At 28.3% G+C, this 17,319-nt stretch overlaps 1 protein-coding gene across 1 annotated transcript; it reads left to right on the plus strand.

Annotated features, from left to right (window-relative positions):
* The first annotated feature begins 5,995 nt into the window (after positions 1-5,995).
* On the plus strand, positions 5,996-16,600 carry LOC136977774 (M-phase inducer phosphatase 3-like). Its single transcript, XM_067273324.1, has 17 exons — positions 5,996-6,149; positions 6,363-6,574; positions 6,643-6,725; positions 8,153-8,198; positions 11,168-11,234; positions 12,759-12,914; positions 13,018-13,095; positions 13,174-13,305; positions 13,384-13,572; positions 13,645-13,890; positions 13,958-14,033; positions 14,107-14,144; positions 14,222-14,284; positions 15,312-15,410; positions 15,556-15,689; positions 15,768-15,885; positions 15,960-16,600. The coding sequence occupies exons 2-17, from the start codon at positions 6,441-6,443 to the stop codon at positions 16,098-16,100; spliced, it is 1,800 nt and encodes a 599-aa protein (XP_067129425.1). The 5' UTR covers positions 5,996-6,149; positions 6,363-6,440; the 3' UTR covers positions 16,101-16,600.
* The last annotated feature ends 719 nt before the right edge of the window (positions 16,601-17,319 follow it).

A 17,319-nucleotide genomic window follows, 5' to 3' on the forward strand; every position in this document is an offset into this window, starting at 1 on the left:
TTATTAAACTAATATGTGCATTTTGCATATATCATGACCCTTCGTCAATTTGGTATTAGGTTTTTCTGTTTTAAAAGATATTTTAAGCGATTTTAACTTTTCCTTTTTTAAACTCCCCCCCCGTAGGCACTAAGGCCTTTTTAAGCAAGCCCATTATGTGTTCGGCCACCATACAATTGGGCGGCCAGGTGATGAGGGACGGGGCCCGACATATCCGCTTGGACCATCCCGAAAAATTCCTGGGGATTTTTCGACCCGATTGGATTTGATCCCAGGTCTCTCTAGAGGGGGCAGGCTAGAGGGGTAGAGATAGAAATTTTGGATCTTCAGAACGACATTATCCTAAAATCCATTGTATCAGATGAGAATTTCTGGAATATAGTTGAAAGAAACAAATTTCCATATTTGAAAAAAGCAGCATATAAAATAAAATCGGTTTTTGGTTCCACATACTTGTGTGAATCATTGTTTTCGACAATGAACATCATAAAATCAAAGTACAGATCACGACTTACAGATGAACACCTTGACGATTGCTTACGAGGAGGAATAACATACTCTTCTAATTACAAAGCAATGGCCAATGAAATGCAATGCCAAAAATCACATTGACTTTGAGATTTATATTTTTTTTATAAAAAATTTTTATACTTTGTAGATTTTGTACGCATTGTTTGGTAATTACTTGTTTTATAAAAATTATTGTTTATATTCTTGTTTATGTTAAATTACGTTTTTGGAATTAAATGTTTTTTGTACATTATGTGTATGTATTATTAACTATGTCCAATTCTTGAAAAAATAAATGGTGCCCGCCGTCCGACCGGTATTCTAAAATGTACTCTTAGGTACAAAAAGGTTGGGGACCATACAATTGGGCGAGTAGAGAGTCGTTAATCGGAACGCCGGTAATCGGAATGGCCGGTAATCGGAACGATTTTCAGTCGGACTGTGTCATGCTGAATCGAACGTTTTTGATACTAGATTTACTTCTAAAGTATAATTTTCATGTTTTTATATTCTTCAATATATTTATTTTGTTTGTACAAAATAAAGAAATAATTTTTAACGATACAATAGCCTCGATTATTATTATAAAAATTTTCGTTAGGCTTAAAATCGACGAAAATTCAACGCGAAGCGACACGCGACAGAGAAAAATTCAACACGAAGCGACACGCAATGGAGAAAAATTTGAACATCGGACAGGTTAATGTATTTTTTCGTACATAATGGGTAATCGGAACAACCCCAGTCCCCAATTGATTCCGATTTTCGACTCTCTACTGTATAGTGCAATTACGATTTATATAGCTTTATTTTAGGTAACTTTAGAATAATACGTTCTTGTAATACAATTAATGTTAGGTTTATCGCTTGGAGGAAGTCGAGAAATGCAAAAATTTTGGGTTTTTTCATATATGTATGTATAGATGCATCTCTGGGGGCACGATTTTGTTCATCCATTTTGAAGCTTAATAATTCTTGTATTTTTTGATGAAAAGTTTTGAAATCTTACACAGTTTGTATATTAGAGAGATTGATGATATTAAATTTTGGTGGTTAAAGGTCGTCGAGATGGGGAGAGGTGATCGTGTATCACATCTCGAGTAAGGTCGGACTTAATGATTTTACACGATTATTATTATTATTTACAAAACTCATTTCTACCCTCAAAATTAAGTTTTTGTCATTTTATAATAATTAATTATATAAAAAGTGTTTTAATAAAATATCGTAACAGATAGGCCACACGCAATTTCGAAAGTTATGCAACTCTGCTGTGTGTTTTATAGGCAATATAGATTGAAGCATTGATCCTCAGCTCTCATCCATGCTGGTGGCTTTCATAATTATCCCTGTAATGGGCACAAATATGGCTGGCAATAAATCTTAAAATTGTATTAATTCGTATAATCAATGTAAATAATAATAATTAATAAGTATCATATAGCATACTAATTTTTACCCATGTATTCATTCATAAAGGGATTTAAATTAAAACTTACAAAATTCATCGCTATGTTAAGATATTGCACTGTCATATTTATAGATAACTAGTCTAGTTTCTAGGTAGATAACCTTCAGATAAATTTTTAAAATTTTTCATAGTGCATGTAAACATATTCTCATAGTCATTACAAATTTTACTAATTTTATTTTCTCTGTGTTAAGGAAAGAACCCCTTTAATTAACGTATTTTTCTCTGTAATGTGATTTTTATCTTACTAGAATGAAGGCCTCTACTTTTACTTGTTTCTACTGTCTGAATTATTGTGACTTTTCGAGTTACATAACATATTTACTCGTTTGCAGTTGCATCGAAATGTTGAGTTACTTTGTAACACAGGAACACTGAAATTCTTTGCTTTCAGTTAAAGATTGACTCGATGACGCTGCTCTTAGCGATACTTCATTACTCGGCATCGATTGCAAAGAAATATAATCCAGCTCCTCAAAACTTCTAGCTACGGCCAGTTTCTGTTGGACAATTCTCGAACTGGCCATTGACTGTCAAGCGCATAGCAAATTGGCCGGGCAAAGCCTGAAATAATTGTAAATTCTCGCATATTTCGGGCTTTGGACACATGACTTGACCAAAGATAGAAGTGGCCAGCCATTTCGCGAATTGGCTAGACTTCAGACATTGGCTGTAACATACAGGATATATATACATTTGACTTTTTGTCCTGTAGGCACTTTTTTTTTAGCAATCCCATTATGAATTCTGCCAGGCCCACAATTGGTTGCCAGGTGGTGAGGGACTGATCCCGACATATCCAGACGTAACATCCCGTAAAATTCCTGGGATTTGTCGACCCTCCGGATTTGATCCATGGTCTCCCAGTGGTAGGCTGCCACCTTAACCGCTCGATCAGAATCTAAATAATTGCAGTAAAACGTTGAAAATCAGGACTAATTGGGATCGGACTTCATCCGGATTTTTAAATGTGCGGTAAATTAGCATTTTACTGTAAACTCCAAAAACACTAATTCAAGTTCTAAGCTCAAGTCAATATTTCAGAAAGAATATAGGAATATTTATAAATATAATTTATAATGATTCTGTAAATTATATTTCAAATTATTTAAAAATTACAAATTCTGAGTGAATGTTAGAACATCAACAACGTACTGTATGACTAAGAGAGCTTCAACTATGAAGTTACTGTTGAAAGGGTTATTAACCATTTTTCGACTGCCGAATCCGGATTTTCGATAGTTCATTATATTTGTCTTAAAAACAACTATCGTAAAATATATTTGAAATTTGAGACAATCGGACATCGATTCTTCCAGTCATAAAAAACGTACAGAAATAATAAAATAATAAAACATTTAAAGTGTTTTTTTTATTCCAAAGAATAAAATTCTGCAAGTACTTAAAATCATAAACAAATTATATAATTCACAATTTTTCATTTTTCTGTAATGTGTAATGTCTTATTTTTTATAAATACAATATTTAATTACTAAGTGTTCACCTTACTAAAAATATAGGCCTACTATAAATTTAAGATTTTACTAAATCAGATAAAACTATGCATTTTATTATCGAATTAACGAGAAAACGATTCAAATCCTTTATTAGAAAAATCAGTTATTTTTTAATAACTATTTTTATTTTCTAAGCCTGAAAGTCCGAAAATAATGAAATAAGAGGTATGAATAGACGACATAAAAACAAATACAAAAAGTAATTAATGTATATTTTGCACTACCATCTATTAAGAGATTACCGAGCGGTCAAAGTGGCAGCCCACCGCTCTGGGGGGACCCGGTATCGGATCCGGGCGAGTCGAGAAATCTCTAGGTATTTTTTGGGGGTTGGTCCGTTCGGATATGTCAGGCCCCAGTCCCTCACCACTCGGTTGCCTCATTGTTGGCCTGCTAAAAGAGGCTTTCTTAGCGCCCACAGGACGGAAAGAGTTTAAAAAACATGTATTGAGACAATATAAATTATGTAAATTTCAATGTAAATATTTTCATTTTGTACTTAATGAAATTTCCGGAAAGAAAACGTGCGTTATGATTTCTTTCTCGGCTGTTATATTCAATATATTATAATAGAGGGAAAGTATGGCTAAAAGATCGGCTAAAAATTGCACTCAGCCAAAATGGAGCCAGGGGCGGATATGGGTTTATTGAAGTCCAATGAGGGTCTATTTTTTGTCAGATTAAAAATCTTTAAATTGGGTTTTAAAATTCATTTTTAATAACATCAAAACCAGTTGAAATATATTTATTTATGAAATGATGCTAAATGACAAACTTTATATCTTATATAAAAGAACATAAAGAATAAAAAAAAATATTTACATTGATTAATTACTGACCAAATTACATTACATTGATTACTATAAAACAAATAATACTATAAATTATCATTATCATCATATTATTAATATTAACCGTTTTTTACTAAACGATAAGTGCTCATTGTTAATAAAAAGTATTAAAAATTTACGATAATAATTCAATTTTTGTGGGCCCTTGACACGTGGGGGCCCAGGGCTTAAACCCTATTAGTCCCTATGTAGATCCTCCCCTGTATGGAGCCCGTCCGTATTGAAAGAAATCGTAAGAAATGCAATCAAACACATAAAACAAATTGTCAAACTTCGAATTAAATATTTTTTTCTAACTGCTTCAATCGCGGGATAAAGTCGAAATGAAAGATTGATTGTCGCTATACACGTTAAAATAACTAAAGTAGTAATAAACAGCTAAATCTTAAAATTTTCTTCAGCGTGTGTAGCGGCTTTAATTGTAAATTGTAAGATTTTTCAATTAAAAAAAAGAGTAATTAATTTTCTACAAAAGAAAGTAAATATTTTTAAAAATTAAAATCAAATAATTTTTTAAAAGAAAAGTTTAGCGAACCGTGGTAAATCAAAACAAATAGTGTGAAAAGAAAATTGAACTTTTTTTCAGATTGTTAAATCAAAATCATGTAAAAAAGGGGGAAAAAGTCCGTGTAAAAATAGAATTGAGTGTTTATCCTATTCTTATCTAAAATGATTGAATACCGTAGTTTATATAAAATCAGTAAATAGTATTAAAATAATGGAGTTTCATTTCTACAATTTTATATGTTTTATAAAATCCTTTCAGCTTAATGCGCATTTGCACACTAAGCTTATAAAAATTTTCAAAAAGAACCATTTTTCCATATTTATCACAGATTCGGCTGAACCCACATTGGATGGCCAGAGGTATGGGTTGGTATTGGAGTATGGAATAGCATTCGACATATCAATATTAAACAATTCGTGAAAATTTTTGAGGATCCAACTCAGTTTTCAGCCCAGTACAAAACGTCATCATTTATCATAGATATTTTGAATCGGGTGTCATTTCTCATTGCTTACCCATGTCCGATTTTACTGCATGACCATAATAGATGAAATTATAATCAATATATAACCCAAAATTTTCTTATGTTTTCCATTTTACTTATTATTCTTTTTGTATATTAATCAATAACAACGTCAGTACTTTTTTCATTTTTCTAAAACCTTTACATTCATTTCGGCTATTTTTGACGATACTCAAAATCTGCATTTCTCAATTTAAAAACTTTATTCCAGAACATTAAAATACAATATTTATGAAAGATGTAAAAAGTTAAAAGTCCTCCATAAAATTTATTAATTTTAATTAGCTTTTTAGAAAGATTTTAGACATTGGAATCTTTTATATTATACAAAACACTGGACTTGATAATATATATTTTATCATTATATTAACCACAAAAGCACGAACGCCTTCTCTTTTACATTACTAAATCGCTACCACAGCCATAACTGACGTCAACAACGTCGCGTACAATTAAATAAACAATTATCTGTATCGCTTCTAAAGCGAAAATTAAGACCTTATTAATTCACATTACTATATTATTGATATTAATAATCACTTAAATGCGATTTGGAAGAAAGATTTCTTTGTTGTTACTTTGACCGGTTCGAGGCGCCCTAATTCAAACAACCGATCAGTTGAGTCGTGAGTTGGTCGTAACTGCTACGGGAGGTTGGGCGGGGGAGATTGTTGTCTATTGATTAGTTTACCCTGAACAAAAAAATGTGTTGAATGTTCTTCGATCCGTTCGGCTCGCTTTTATCGTTTCTTAGCATTAACATTAACAGGTAGTGTATATTATTTCATTAAACTTTCGTATAAATCGTATTTACTTTCAAATCTGCGGGGGGTCGAGTCATAAGGTCATTGTGGCATGCCCCATTCACTAATCTTTTCTTTCAGAAAATTCCTCGAATATATTTTAAAATTCATAGCATTCTCTAAAAGTTAATATGTATATTATGTACTATTTTATGTTTATTAAATTTATTATTTTTCAGCTACTAATATGAAATAGTCTGACTGATATAAATTCTTATTGGACTGTGTTGATTTCTATGCTTCTCGAGTGCATTTAGATGGCAGGTTCTGAAGAAAAAACTAGACTGGCTCTCCCTCTTAGACTTAATAATTCTACAACACTGAATTCAGGATGTGGAATGTCACCTGTAACAGATTTAATGTTTAATTTGAGTGGACTGTCTACTGATAGGTATGACATAGAATTTAAAAATAAATTATTATGTAATGTTTCATATTTCTTTCCCTTACTCTTTGTAGTAGTTTGGTAGAAACACCCAAGAGACGAATATCCTGGTCTAGCTTAACACCCAGTTGTTTATCTTCTGTAGATTCTGATCAAAGTAAGAATTTTTATTTTAAACATAAAATTACTTTTTGAATATATTGTTAAATGAACATAGAAATTATAATTAATTTCTTCTTTTTTTATATTTAAGGATATTTAAGAGATTGTGAAAATTTTTAAATACTATAATTAGATTTTGATTAAAAAAAATTTAAATACAAAATATCACATACATAATGAATGTATAATTTAAGAATGTTGAATTTATTTCTGTTTTACAGATAAAATTTGATCTCATTTTGAATGAATATTATCAGAAACATTAAATTTATCAATAATGTTTGCCTTTTATTATCTCTAAAGCAGATAGTGTAATTATGTTAAACAAAAATACTATACTGTATTTTCTATTAAATACTGTAACATTCCATATTGCTTTGGACGGTATTCTTTATGTAAAATAACTTTGATTTTCTTTAATTAAAAAGATCTGCAGAGATTGAATTATAAGAATTTGTTGATCTGTAGGAGAGTGATTGTTTGAGAAGCAAAAAACAAGAATGCTTGTATCTTGCTGATATTACTGATACCCTTGTGAAAATTTCTTCTCTCACAGGTAACTGAAGTTCGTCGTCCTAACCTGTTTCCCACCTGCCTTCCATACAGGTTACAGTGATCATCCATGCTTATTGTGGTGTCAAGGTCGGGCATGGCATTTCCTCTCCTTTTCCAAGCTTTTGTTCATTTCTTTTTTCTAAATAAATGGATTCTAGTTATGAAAATTTGGGTACGACTAACGATTTCAATTTTAATTCATTTTCGGGTTAAAAAAGCGAAAGTTATTTCTCAAACGCCTACCTTCCTAACCGGTGATAGCATTTCCCCTCCTCTCTCTCTCTCTCTCTCTCTAATCTATGCATTACATAACCTCTAAGTGAAACTTAAAGGTCATAGAACGGGAACAAAACAAATTTGAACGTTACTTTATGATCGAACGGCAAACATCTGTTTTTTAGATTTGCATTGTAGCTTCCTGTACCTCCTTTGGTCATAACATCCGCACTTCTCGGTTTCAAGATTACGTCATTAAATAGATTTCATTCCGTTCCCATATCATTAAGAGAGTTAAAATTAACCACTTCGTCTGAACTATTTTTTAATAATATTTATTGGCTTACTGTTTTGAATAAATTATGCAGCAGTTGAGAAGTGGAAAAACCCTTGGTAATCAAGGAGATACAGGTGGATAACTGTAAAAAGGAAGCAACGTATTGACTCGCTCAATCTAGAATATATCCTGTTTTTAACTAAGCACCTGCTTATTAATTTGATTTAAATGATTGTTTCTTAAATTGTTTAAATATGTACGAAAGGAAATACAGTAATAGTATTATTAATATCTCCAACAATTTTTTTTAAGAATTGAAAAATCACTTTTAAAGTAAACTTTTGTTACATTTAAATATTGATGCTACTCTTCAGGCTTCAACGAATCTCCGCAACCTGATATTCCCGTTTCGCAGAATAGGTGAGTGCTTTCACTGAGTCCTACTTTTAAGATAACGTTATAAAAGCTGATTTCCGTTGTTTAGACTGTAATGTAAACAAGATAATGTTTTGATACTTTATAATTTAATATTGGAAGGATATATTTTTTTCATTAAATTTGCTTTTTAATCATTTGGCATTTTCATTTGTTATAAATGCCAATATTTGATTTATTTTTTAAATAATATCGTGTGAAAAACGTATTAAAAATTCAAATTAAAGAATGTCTAGCTCATATTTTTTGTTTATAATTTATGAAAATCATTTTGAACAATTTAAAACAATTAGATTAAACCCTCAGAAAATTAGTTTTATTCGCGAAAATTGCCTTAAGAACTGAGGATAATAATAGACTAATTAGATAAGTCGGAAATTATTTCATTAAATCCATCTGTTCCCCCTCCCAAAAAGGTCAAAGGAGTTTTGAATGCGACCGTTGACGTGATCGCCTGCATGTTTCGCGACCGGTTTATTCCGTAACTACTATAATTATTTTGCTTTTATATATTTATAAATATAATTTTATGTAAATATTTCGCTTTAAAAATTTTCCTGTGTGTATGAATGTGTAAAGTAATCGAGTCGTGATTTAAAAAGCAAACAAAGCTTGTAGCATTTTTATTAAAACTCTTCAATAGCCGTATAGTTAAATTTTACTCCAATATACACTTATATGCATATATTTAATTTATTAAATGGAAAATTCGAGAGTGATCCAGCTGCTACCGACGATGAGAATAGGGTGGCCAAAAGCTCTCGCAGCTGTTGCTATATAGATCGTTGATGTCACGCCGCATCCGCGGATACACCAAAAACTGGTGTGGCCAACTGCCACATGTCAAGGTTAAAATTCTTGTTTTAAAATCTGGTTTTTCTCTTTATCGAGCCAAACCGCAATTTTATGAGGAAGCGATGCTCACTGGAAGTGCAAATTAGCAGAACCCGTCGCTTTCAACAGATATTTTGAACATTTCAAACGGCCACACTTCTTGTAAATCGTGAAGATTATCTGTAATCAAACCGATTACAGTCGAGAATAATGTTTAAAAAAAACCTTAATTTATGTTGAATACTCAAGTAAAAATGTTAGTACATTATAATATATTTAACATTGACATAAGTGATTTTTTTTGAGTAATAAAAATATCTTCAAGTGACAATTAAAGAAATGCAATTGCTATAAGTATGTTTAATAGGTTTCCGTTGATGGATCGCTTATGTGTTCTCGTTTTGTTTAACGTGTATGGGTTTAATTATAATAAATAAATAAACCTTGAAAACAAATTCAGTTTTAGGTTCATTGCACTCTCTCTACATACAGTAACTCATTGAATACTTTTTTGCGTAGCGTTACATTTAATAACATGTCAGTCGCTGGATGTCTGACTGCTGTCATGGCAACACACTCGTCTGTTGTCAACCTGAACAGCTGGAGGGATGGAAAAAACGCACATTTTCTAAACACTTTTCGTCCCTCCAAATTTATACATTTAATATTCAATACAGCATTTCAATACACTAATATTTACTAAATATAAAATGTGTATGTTTATGTATAGGCGCGCTCGCGCACACAATGTAACTTATATAATATATATAATGTTTGTTTGTGTGTTTGTGCGTGTGTGTGTGTATATATATATATTACATTATTAGACATGTATATATTAATTATTACTTAATTGAAAAGTGTAATTTTATTTTTAATGCAATTAAACACAGGGAAAATAACATCTATTTATAGGGTATAGGGGTGGTTCAAATGAGGATGCGGCGCACTGAGGCTCCAAAACGAAATTTTAAAAACAGTAAATAAAATAAAATATAGTTGTACGGGCAAGCATTAATTAAAAATAATTTTATAGATATACTTATTTAATATTTTGTTGTTATTGTCTCGATATAGTTGCCGGCTGCAAGGGCTCCCCAATACGTTTTGCATGGCCTTGTATGTATGTATGTGTGTGTGTATGTATGTATATACATATATATATAATTTATTCGTATGTATTTACTTTATTCAATTTACTATAAATATCGTTTAAGCTTGAATATTAATAATTCGTAAACTGTAGAATATATTTTTGCAGTTTCTTGAAATTAAAATAAACCTTGATGATTAAATTGATAAGATATTTAGTAAATTCTAGATTCTAGAAGATAGTAATATTGGAAAACAGATTTTAGAAATATTATTTCCATCGAAAATTGCAACTTTATGTAGATTTATGTTCGGAATTATTGCAAAATCGTTAAATCACGCACCGTTATTTAATTGATAGCTTTAATATTTCAATTGTAATTTTTCAATACATTTTTTAAACTTGATTTGAAGGATTTCAAAGATTTATTTCGTGTTGGAACAATTTTTTTTAGCGCTAACGGAGTTTGATGACGTCACTGATAACAATACTCAGTGGCAGTCGAGCATCTGTCACTTTCGCCTATCGGCACGTGATATCGCGTGTGGAGTTATATTTCTTTCGTGATTTTTGTGTTTAGTTGAATCCGCAGAGGATCAATATAAAAATATATCAATACATAACGTAAAATCTTTTCGAAAGACGGTATATTACTCTGCATCTTTCTGCAGATTGGCCGGATATTATCAGAGTGATGGAGGCGCAGATTTTATTCGATACACTCGGCCCCCCTCTCTCTCGACTTATTGTGTAAACTTCAGCTGATTGTCTACCTCAGAAGGGGGATAATCGTAAAAAAGTATCTCGACACTAGTGACACGTGGCGAACACGTGGCACCAACCAGCTGCCGTTATTCTCTCCCGTCTATCAGTTTGCATCCGTTCGGTTGAAGCTGTCTGCATTTGGGCATTTGTGTATAGTCTGCACACGCTGCTGCATCGTTATTTTCAACATGACAGCATCTTGCTCTGTAACTATGGAGTGCTCTCTATTTATTAATGTAGTTCAAACTTCGCTTATTTCCAGATTTCTGAAGAATGTAACATCTCAAAATGAAAGTACTCAGATTATTAGAAGAGTTCGAACCTTTCCGGTAAGTATTGAATTTATTTTTCTATATAAATTTTGTTACCTGCTTGAATAAATAATTGCAGATATTTTCATATATATATTGAAACTACATAAACATTCAAACGTTATCTTCATTATATAATAAATTTAAAAATTAATAATTAAATATAGATTTTATGATTTAATCATGATAAATGGATTTATTACCTAAAACAAATTGCACATAATGTTATTTGTCAGAAATGAAAATTCTCAAGTCACAATATTTAACAATTTTTGAAAAATATTCTCATCTTGATTAACAGTCTACTGTGCTTAGAATTGTTCCATTTATTATAATATTTTAAATTTGAGAATTAATCTGAAATATAAAACAAAATTTATTATTGCTTTTAATGTTTTATAAAACGATTTTGTTCGTAAATAAAAAGTTATTATATGTATATGTTAATATATCTAAAGTTAAATTATCTTACTGCTTTAGCCCTTCTACAAGATCTTTTGTTTCTGCTCTTTCTGTATTTTCAATTTTGATTATTTTACATGTTAATTGAATGAAAACGCAGCAGATTCAGTGCTTATTTATTAGTTAATATAAATTTAATTAAATTGTAAGATTGCTATTACATAAAAGTTTTTTTTTTAATCATCAAATATAATTCTTTATATATGTAATTTTCATTCTAATACTATTAAAAATAAAATACCGTTATTGTCAGTATATTTCAAAGTGAAGACAATAGATTATTGTTTGTTACAAATGAAAAAAATTCCATTACTAGAGCAGTGGTGTTTTAATTACATTAGCTGCACAAAAAAATTTTTTACACCTTTTTTTAACAATGATGAATTTCAATAGATTCAATAGTTCATGTAAAAAAATTGTTGATATTTTTTTTTTATACAAAACTAGAAATTTGTTAGCAGTTAATGAAAAATTGTTTTATGAAAGAATAAAAATTTTATGCAATTTATTTGACATTGTAGTTTTAATAAATAGCAAATGAATTATTGAACAATGAAATTTGAAATTCTAGCATGGCTGATTATTACTGAATTTTTTTAAAAGTGCCAAGAATTATTATGAACTTATGAAATATTAAAAAGATTATTTATTGGCATGTATTAAAATTATAATAATCATACCTTTTGAATAAGAATTTTACTAGTATAATCTAAAAAATATACCATCATTGATCTTTTATTATTAGCTTTAAATTATTATTATTATTATTCTTTTTCAAAGAAAACATGATACTATGAAATATTGAAAACTTTTCACATTTTTATTGGATATTTAATATTTTATTTGAAATGTGAAATCTATTTGCATGATTTTTTTAATAAAATAAAGTTTATTATTATTATTATTATTATTAAAAATTAATATTAATGAGTAAAAATTAATTCAACATTAAGCTATAGGCTATTAGTTTGTAATAGTGTTCTAAATAGTGTTTTGTAATGAAATTTATAAATCATATAGCATCATAATTTAATTATATGTTTAATGAAGAAATTAATATTTATTTTATTTAACTTTTAGTTTCATCAAAATCCATTGAGAGATAAAGAAAACATTCCAAGTTGTATGTTAACTGAAAATGTTTCCAGAAAAAAAAGTTTGAATACTTCAACAAATGATTCTAACAACAGTTTGGAATTGAACGACAGTGGTTACTCTACTTGCCCAACTAATTTAGTTAGTTGTTTAATAATTTTACTTTTATTTTTATTTTTTTTATTAACAAATTTTTTTTAATTTTTATTAACAAAGTTGTGATATCTTATATTTTATCTTACAGGAAGAATCTAAATCAAATAATTCATTGTTACAAAGGCTAACATATGAAAGTGATACTAAATTTGGCAATGAAATAAGAGTAATTAAAACTTAATTTAACATTTTATCTATTTATTTATTTATTTATATTATTGAAATATTAAAAATTAATTTTTAGGAATCTGTAAGTACATCTTCTCCTAGTGTTCTATCTTCACCTGATAGTTCTCAGTCTACAACAGTTAGAAGTACTTTGTTTGCAAATGATGATGGAGACGATTTCTTAGATGTTTTTGGAATAGATAAACAAGTGAGCATTCATTCAAGTTTAAAAATCACATTTGAAATTAATGTATAAATAAACCTTTTCCATTTGTTTTAATTTTAGATTGACAGTTTAAGTGGATTTTCAGTAAACATTACAAATTTGCTCACAAAGCCTGTCATTCATTCTTTATCGGAAGAAACCTTGCTTTCAGATGATGATTCAAATAAGCAGAAAAATACGGAAGAAAAGAAATTGCATCCCAGAATTCGAAGATGTCTTTCGCTGATGTCTGAATGTGATCTGAAAATTGTAATTTCATTTCAATCAAATGATAAAATGTTTTGATATAATATTAATTATAAAAATTATGTTGAATTTCAGGCAAAAACTGGATTGGATTCACTTTATCAGTGGAAAAAACACAGCTCCTCCTGTGATATCAATGATCCTCAAAACTCTCAAATAAATAATAGTTCTACAGATACCAATAACAATACTAGAAATTTTATAATAACTGAAACAAAACCAGCATTTAAGCGACCTGATCCACCAAAAGATCTTTTCTGTCCTATTCAAAGTAAACGTAGGAAAAGTGTGCCGTTAGTTCCTCTACTAAATGATACAAAAGTAAATTTGATTTGTGCATATGAATAATTATTTAAATACTGTCTTTACATTATGTTTATTTTTTCAGTTATCTGTAAAGAAATCTCCACTTCAAAGATGCCATTCTGAAACGGAAGCAACTATTATGAAAGCATTACAAAAATGTAAGTGTAGAAAAACATTGTTAAACTGATAATTTTGATCAGTAATTTTATTTAAATATTTTAATATTTTTAGCTGTACAAGAACCTGACTTAATAGGGGATTTTTCTAAAGTAAGAAAAATTTTTTAAATTTATTTTTTATTCTATTAATATACTGATCTAATGAATGATTTTTACTTTAATTACAGCCTTTTGCTCTGCCTTTAATAAAAGGTAAACACCAAGACGTGAAAACAATAACTGCTTCTACGGTAAGTAATATTTTGAGTGATTTAAAAAGTAAAAAGACAAGAGCTTTAATGTTTTCAAAAAGTAACTTTCCAAAATGTTAGTTTGTTAATTCTTAAATTAACAGTTGAAATCATTTTTTATTTCAATATGTAAGTAATGAAGTCATTAAAAAAATGAAATATTGTTCCTTAAGAAACAAATTAAAATATAATTCCAAGAAAGCTGTCATATTTTAATTTAGAAACAGGACTTTAAAAAAATGTTAATTTACATTTAATGGAATAGATGATGGTTTTCTTGTTTTTATGCAGTTTTAACATCTCACAAAAAATAACTGTTCAATTAAATTAAATTTTTGTTATTTTCTGTAATTAAAAGTTACTTTATTTATAAAACAATTTAAAATTGAAGTTTCGGAAGAAAAAATGAGAGTAATCTGTTTTAAAGCTTTTAAAATATTAGTTGAAAAAATATAATTGTTTAAATTTTTCACTTGTCCTAATGTGCCTCCAAATTTTATAAAACTATTTTTAAAAAATTTATTAATATATTCATATTCCGAAAATTAAACTTTATTGTAGTTTCTGGAATTCCAAATGATTCCAGAAGATTAAGAACACACCACAATAAACCATTAAGAATATATAGTTCAGGAAATTCTGTTTATACATCTAAAATAAAGCATTTTTTTTAGAAATTTAGTTAAATTTGTTTGTATAAAAAAAAATGTTCCAAAAAAAAAATTAAAATATTTACAAGTTAAACTACAAAAACAACCACTCATACCTTTAAATGCAATGAGAATCTTTCTCTTTCTGATTGCAATTTAAAAATAAGAACGGAAAGTTGTCCTCTGGATCAATTTGCATTTAGAAGTTTTAATGCTTTACAAGTTATAAAATTGGGCAATATTTTTCAATTGCTATGTATTTGAAAAATAAACTGCAAAATTTTTATTAAGAATTTAAGATTATTGTTTGAGTCAAACATTTTTAATCATATTTCAAGTCTTTAATCCTTTTTTTTAATAATTATTATATTTCATAGGTTATAGATTTATTAAAAGGTAAATACAAGGATATTGTTGACAGTTTCACTGTAGTTGATTGTAGATATCCATATGAATTTGAAGGTGGACACATTGTAGTAAGTATTACTTAATTTTGTGTATTTGTAATCAATAAATTGTGTAATTTATAAAATTCATATTTTTCATTTTAATAAATTAAATATTTTCTAAAATAATTTTTGATTTAAAAATCTACTAAAATATTAATATTGTCATTTTTAGAATGCAAAAAACATCTACACTAAAGAGGGAATAATAGACTATTTTTTATCAAATAAAAACAAATTTAATCAAGATAAGAAACGTAATGTAATTATATTCCATTGTGAATTTTCATCTGAAAGAGGTCCTAATTTGTAAGTCGTTCAAAAGAAACATTAAAATTTTATGCAACAACGTTTATACAATTGTCATAACATAAAAATTTTTTATAGATATCGCTTTCTGAGGAACATGGATCGAGAAACTAATAAAGACAGGTATCCACAATTACATCATCCTGAGCTTTATATTCTTCATGGAGGTTATAAAGCTTTTTATGAGAGTTTTAAGGTAATTACTTAAGAAAATAAAAATATAAAAAAAAATACTGTTCTAAATCTGATAAATGAATTGTATTTTAACAGGAATACTGTGAGCCACAGGAATATAAACCAATGCTTCATAAAGAACATGAACAAGAGTTAAGACAATTTAAAGCCAAATCAAAATCTTGGAATGGTGACTGTAAAGCAAGGTTGGGCATCAGGCCAGGACTTAAATTCTAAATTGCCATATTTGTAAAAATGTTCAGTATTATACATCTCATCTCTTAAAACTTAAACGTATTGCAATTTCACTGCCAAACAATTGTAATGAAGTATTACAATTACTAAAGAAATTATAAAATTTATTAAAAATATATATATTAAAACTTTACATGATATAATCTACAATATAATAATTACTTCCAATTGAATTATTTTTATGAACAATTTAATCCTTTTTTTTTTAATTTAAAAATTATTTTTAAATGTGGCCAAAATTTATTATTATTAACTGTGAAATATTAAATTAAAAATATTTTTTGTATAACAGAACTGAATTTAAACCTTTTTTTCTAATCAATTTATATTCCTAAGTGTTGTAAATTAAAACTTTTCTTCATAATTTGAAGTTTTGTCTGAAAAACTGCTTAAAAACGAAATGTTTATTGTAATTAGTTCAATTAATTATAATTTTATTACTGGTAATTTTTGTTTTCAAAATATCCACACTTAATTGAAACTATTGTCATTGTAATTACCATTTAACATTCTATTAAATAATAGATTTATAATGATAAATAATGATTATTATTTATTACAAATTAGTTTCAAATCATGCAGAAATTACATAGCTGCATTACTTGCATAAAATAATCACATTGATTTACTTTATGCATTTTTAAATAACTTTTTATTAATCTTATCCAAAATCTGTTGTAAATTCTGTTTAATTCAATAATTTCATTGATCTTTAAAACTTTTTGCAAATGACTTTTTATACAATTGTACTACATAAACAATATCTTAAAGACAAGTAATTTCTCTTTCTCTTAGGAATTTCATTTTCTTTAATATGCAGTAGACAATTAATATAGCATATAATGTGTCATATTTTAATTAAATTGTTCTGTTTTCATGCAATAATGTGAAAGCAAATGAACTGTTAAGAGTAAGTGTGTATGATTGCATTGAAATTTTGTAGTAAAAATTATTAAAATTGTAAACTAATAAAACAGTTGAACAATGCCACTGAAAAAATGAAAACATGCTGGGAATGGAGTCACTTCTCACCTTTTACTAATGTGAATTTCAGTTTTAATAAGTTTCCTTCAACAAAATTCATAATACTGGGATTATTCAGTTCAGATATCACAATGGATACTAACAAATAATATTAATTGTAGTAAGAATTCAAATACTGGAGTGTAACTATATTCCTTGGAATATCCTAGACATTGTG

Source organism: Centruroides vittatus, unplaced genomic scaffold, assembly GCF_030686945.1.
Source record: "Centruroides vittatus isolate TY-2023 unplaced genomic scaffold, ASM3068694v2 contig_474, whole genome shotgun sequence".
Lineage (NCBI taxonomy): Eukaryota > Metazoa > Arthropoda > Arachnida > Scorpiones > Buthidae > Centruroides > Centruroides vittatus.